This window comes from Pollicipes pollicipes, unplaced genomic scaffold, assembly GCF_011947565.3.
Source record: "Pollicipes pollicipes isolate AB1234 unplaced genomic scaffold, Ppol_2.1 Scaffold_7262;HRSCAF=8765_pilon_pilon_pilon, whole genome shotgun sequence".
Classification (NCBI taxonomy): domain Eukaryota; kingdom Metazoa; phylum Arthropoda; class Thecostraca; order Pollicipedomorpha; family Pollicipedidae; genus Pollicipes; species Pollicipes pollicipes.
In genome coordinates, this window is record NW_023597055.1 from 22,207,894 (window position 1) to 22,213,375 (window position 5,482).

At 49.9% G+C, this 5,482-nt stretch overlaps 1 protein-coding gene across 1 annotated transcript in view; it reads left to right on the forward strand.

Moving 5' to 3' along the window:
• Nucleotides 1-4,423, forward strand: part of LOC119113579 (protein sidekick-like) — a 20,506-nt gene extending 16,083 nt beyond the window's left edge. The window contains exon 8 of the mRNA XM_037237872.1: nt 4,415-4,423. Coding sequence (XP_037093767.1) covers nt 4,415-4,423 — 9 coding nt within the window. The remainder of the gene's footprint in view (nt 1-4,414) is intronic.
• Nucleotides 4,424-5,482: the final 1,059 nt, after the last annotated feature.

A 5,482-nucleotide genomic window follows, 5' to 3' on the forward strand; every position in this document is an offset into this window, starting at 1 on the left:
AACTGCAAAAAAAAAAAAACTGTGAGGGCCAGGGGCCAGGGACCAAGGTGCTGTGTCCGCAAAACAGCTAACAGGAACCCGGAACCAGGAGGCGGGGTTTTGACCCAACTGGCCGGGACCAAGATCAAGTTCAATGGATCAAGATGTCTTTTTTCAGAAAGGGACGTGGCCACCAGGAACCGACATTGGAAACCAGGTACGTGTCTGTCCAGCACCAGGACTAACGGAAAAACGGCGGACGACGGACGCCGCCGCCGTGCGCCGCCTCCTGTCGTGGGGGCGCCTTCGTCGTTCACGACCGGCCCAGAACACGGCTAGAAAGATAATTCTGAGGGCCTAGATGAAGGCTAGCAGGGCATCCATGGCAGATTGTCCCCCTGATAACCTTAGGGAGTATTCCGCATGGTTCGGTCGTGAAGACCCGAAGGCCGGCTTCCTGTCAGGAGCGCTTCTTGTCAGGTGAGCGCGGGCGGGCCCATATAAGAGCACCCCGGTATACGAGAAAGCGAGACCCATTGAACCCACAGGTGCACCTGAGCGTAGTCGGTGGCATCTCCTTTCACGGCAGGCGTCGAATCACACCCTCTCCCGTTTTGAATACTCCTGAATAACTGCTTGTTTACTTTTATCCCAATTAACGTTTATCCATGTCAAATTTTTGCCCGTGACATTGTTTCCAAGCTGACTTTCATCCCTGTCGACTTTTATCCGTCACAACTTCCTCTGATTCGTGTGTGATCACTGTCAACTTTTTGCCCCCTGTCAGTGCTTTCCAATATTTTGCGGCTGTCGACTTTCATCATTGTCGCCACTTTTCTCGCTGTTTACTTTTTGTCCGACTTCATCCGATCTGACTCGTATCTCTGTCACATTGCATCCCATGCGAACTGTTGTGCCTCCGGCTTTCTCCAGATTCAAGTTTTATCACTGTCGATTCTTCCCATTCCATTCCATTTTTCCCATTCGAGTTTTCTTCCTATCCACTTCTATCCCTCTTGACTTTTTGGCCTAAATTTTTTCGATTCGGCTTTTATCCCAACTGGCTATAACCCCTTTTGACTATTTTCGTTCCGCTTTTTGTTGGACTCTTCACCATTCGGCCAAAACCCACTCGAATTTTTGTCTGGGCACCCCGTGAGCAGCATGTGGCTGTGGCGCGGGCGGCGGGCCTGGCCAGCGGCCTTAGCGAACGCGGCGCGAGCAGTGCCTCGCGATCAGGGCGCCCGACGAAGGCGGGCCGACCGCGCCACGCGACCCGGCGCCGAAACTGGGCACACAGAGCGCCGATGCGTGGCGACCTAGAGCGTCCTGCCCCGTTCTGGCTGCGGGATTCGTGAACAAGTGGTAGCAACCTATCAACTTGGGTTTCGAGACGGTCAGCTTTTCACATTTTCCGGCTTCGTGAAGTCAAACAGGCACAGCAGTGCACAATCAGAGGAAATCGTGCCTTCATTGAAGTACAAGTGGCACCAGTCAGGGTGTGAAACGCCTTTCTATCTTCCCAAATCTAGCGAACGGTACTTAAGTAACGTGAGACGTGTGAACATACGGAAGAGGAGACGCCCACGCAACGAGAAAAGAACACAGCCTAGTCCACACAGAGCTGAGGGCGTATTCAGATCTTCGTTACACACAGTGACAAGTCCCGTGTTACAAGTGGCGAGCTGCGGCCTGCAGCTCACGGATGTCCGGTCGAAATTGATATCAGCAGAGTGCATGACAAGGCCGCCAGCACGGGAACAGTGGAGGTGTTGTACCGCTGTTTGAACTCACGAATACACCGATGCTTTGATCAGAGCACGTGGCATGTTAGAATTACCCGAACTAAAAAAAAGAAGTACGAAACACGAATTGTACCGTGTTCAACCACTGTCGTGTTTTTCGCCGTACGTTGCGGTACGTTTAACGTGCCACTGGTGATGTTAACGCTGGGCACATAGGCGTGGCAATGGGAGAGGGGGAGAGGGAGTGGGCTCAGGGCCACGGCGCTCGTCGGTGTGTCAAAACGGACGAATTGTGTGATCTCTGCATAGCAAATGTGTTGCATCCCATGACATTAGATACTTTTGACTGGCTTTCCGCCACTGGGAGAACTGCACGAACGCGCCAACCGCTCCCTCCTCTGGTGTTAGAAAACATATTTGATAGTAGATAATCCGATAGTAAAAAATAGAACTTGACGTAATGCGACCCAACACTATCGACAATCCGACTCACTCCCACCTCTTAATTTCCGGGTTCACGCTGTAAACGATCCCAAAACTTTGCCTTCCCACAGCACGCCTCAGGCAATGTGAGCCATACCCGGCCTGGAGCAGCCGCGCCGCCCGAGTCGCGACTTCAACGCCTGACCTGCCATCTGTCGGGCGTCGCGCCGGAAAGTTTCGGCAAAGCCCGCTGCGGAGCATGGCCGAATCAGCATGAAGTTCGCCGCCACCAGCGTCGCTGAAGGAGCTGGGTAGATGGTGACACGAGCGGCGTCGTCGGCGGTGTGAAGTGAAGTCAGTCAAGAGCATCTAGCCAACCTCTGACTCCGACTTGCGATTCTGACTTTTGGAACGCGTCATATAGTTGTAGACAATTTGTTGACACTTTCGTATTTGGTTTTCACATGAATGCAAAATAAAAATGACCCCAATCCGATGCGGTGCGGCATTTGGTGGAGGATAGGTGTGTCCATATTCTTACATATTTCAGATCCGTCACGTCGTAAGAACTCCTCAGGCCCACGACGAGACCCACATAACTCAAAATTATTTTTTAAAGATCTTGCTGAAATCCTGCTCGTCGTTTTGCTTGCCAATGCCCATAATTTTGCTTCTACATTACAGAATTCGACCAATAAACTTTCAATCAGCCTATCTTACGCGCACAGGTCCGGCTTACAGGCGATGCTAACGTTCCCGCGTCCGTATTCACGCGGCAAAGACGGAAGACCCAGCCCGAGCACACGCGCACAATTGTGCTTCCATGCACTTAATCAGAATCCCGCTGGGACACTCGGAGCTTGTTCTGATTTCGAGTCCGAATTCGCTCTGATAATTAAGCTCGTTTCAGCGCTGTTGCAGGGAACAAGATGACAGTTAGATTACTGGCCATCACTTGACCGCGAGTTCGTCGTGCTTGTGTAAAAAATGAAAGGTGTACGCTGAATAAAATGCAATATATTTCCACCACCCGTCTTCTTCAGCGTACGTGTTTTACCGCAGACAGCTGACGTTTTGCTGAGGAGGTTGTTCAGATTCTGTGGTTTTTGTTGCTTTTCAGCTGAGGTCTTAAACGCTTTTGTTGAACTATTGTGTGCAAACCTCTTTCTGCATACACTACGTGACAAAAATACTACGTTAAAAGATGTACGACTGCGATATCCATTAGTGCGAAGACATTTATGGGTATCTTCTCAGGATATGAACACGTACATCGGTACACAGCGTGCATCCCAAACACTGAGAAAGTAAAACCAAGACATCAGACTACGTATCGACATAGACTAGTTGCGCCTGTAATCTTGTTCTTACTTTGATAGTCTTCGCAGTGCATTCTGTGTTTAGATGCATGTTTGCCCACCAACCCCCCCCAAATGTTTTGCTCAGGGTGGTCATGCATATATTTTAGCACGCGATAGTCAAAGTCCTTAAAACGCTTGGCACCATGTCCTCAGCTGTCTATAATACACTTTTCATCCGTTTGAAACCATTGATCGAGATACAGCATTTCATTAAAGATCAGCCTATCCAATTTTGGTCAGGAGGACGAGAAAATCGCGGCCAAATGATATGATGAGTGATTAATAAAAACCCGATATTGAAACCTTTTGAAAAAACTTTCCACGTTCATTCTTATTGAGCGTGCAAACGAAGTGAGTGGTTCCACGCTCACTCACTTAATGTGCCGCGGACCCCGTCTTAAATCCAAAATTCCTCCGGAATCATCACAATATTTCCGACGATGGATCGTCTCGCGTAAGGGTCTTGCAAAGACAACTTTGATTACGCAAACACATTGGTATGCTGAAATAATTTTTTCAGAGGGACGGGAAATTTGACATTTTCTGATGCTTTTGCAGCATTTAAATTATAACGCAAAAGTTACGAAAGCAGCCGAAGCACCAGACACATACGTCGATTACGGAAAATGAAGTAACCGGCGCAATGCAGGATGTCAAGAGCACATCTCCAAAAGCACACACCCAACGACTTGCGCTTTATTAGTACCTTACTGAACTGGTCCCTACGCTATTCAGTTGCCGAAAATTACCACGATCACTTCAATTGGGTCGACCGCGTCTTTAAGATGCCCCCACGTCGATCAACACGCAGGCACCCCTAGCTGCTGCCATTCTGCGGCCTCTGGCCACGTCAGGACACGCAGGCACCACCGCCTGCTGCCATTCTGCGGCCTCTGGCCACGTCAGGTATCGTGAGCAATACACCGAAAGGGCATTCTCCGCGGCCCGTGACACGAACCTGGCCACTAGCACACGCCACAGCAGCAGCACAGAAGACCATTAAGCATTCGTTCGTGCAAGGATGCGTCTCATGCTGCCACTTTGCACCTGAGCTTGGCTTCGGATGAAAGACACGCAATGCTTACGTGCGGGGTTCTTGGAGAAAATCGCTGGCCTTCTCAAAACCATTTTCAGCCGATAATGCCGACAACGCGTGCGCGGAAAAGGTGGGGCACCTAAAGAGACGGAAATTTTTTCGCCACAAGTTGACCTTGTCAAAACCGTACCGATGTGCTGTCAGGCAGAAATAGACATAATGGACCTCCCAGGAAATCCCCCAGGTGACAGGAAGGAGAAGGAAAGCATACTGCCAGGCAACAGGGAAAGTCTTTATATAAGGAAGAAAGACGACGAGCTCCTGGTTTTTCGGCATTGCGTGTTGAGAGTTCTAAGTCTGGCAATCGGCCTTCAGTATACCAGGAGGTGCTGGTCTACCGACGTCATCAAGCAAGCACCGGCTATGTTGACAAGGCTCGGCGTTTGAAACTGTCCTAAAGGCCACAAGTAAACGAGGTTAACAAAAAATAGCACTTAAGTATTACGACACGTGACCAAATGCCACGAATCAGAGCATACTTTTCAGTTTGCATTTTGCATGCATGTTAATTCCACGTATGGTTTTGTATTAGCCTTGTTCACCTGCGACCGAACGGATGGCTTGGAACGTCAAGTTTTGTCATCATGGCCAATGTTTGCCTTGTGACGTCGTTTAACCAGCACCTCTTGGCGTATTGAAGGTCTTCTTTTGGCAGTGCCAATGAAACAGTACCAAAACAGTCAATCACTTGAGCTCCCCCTTACGAACGCCCGACACACGGAACTACGGCATAAGGTCAGAGTGTCTTACCAGGAACATCAGGCACCGCGAACATTGCACATGATGCCAACAGCACGAGCATTCCGGCTATTCAGGATCTCACGTCCCAGCAGTCGATACACGGTACCGGGCTGAGGTACCGCGTACTGGGCGTGTGA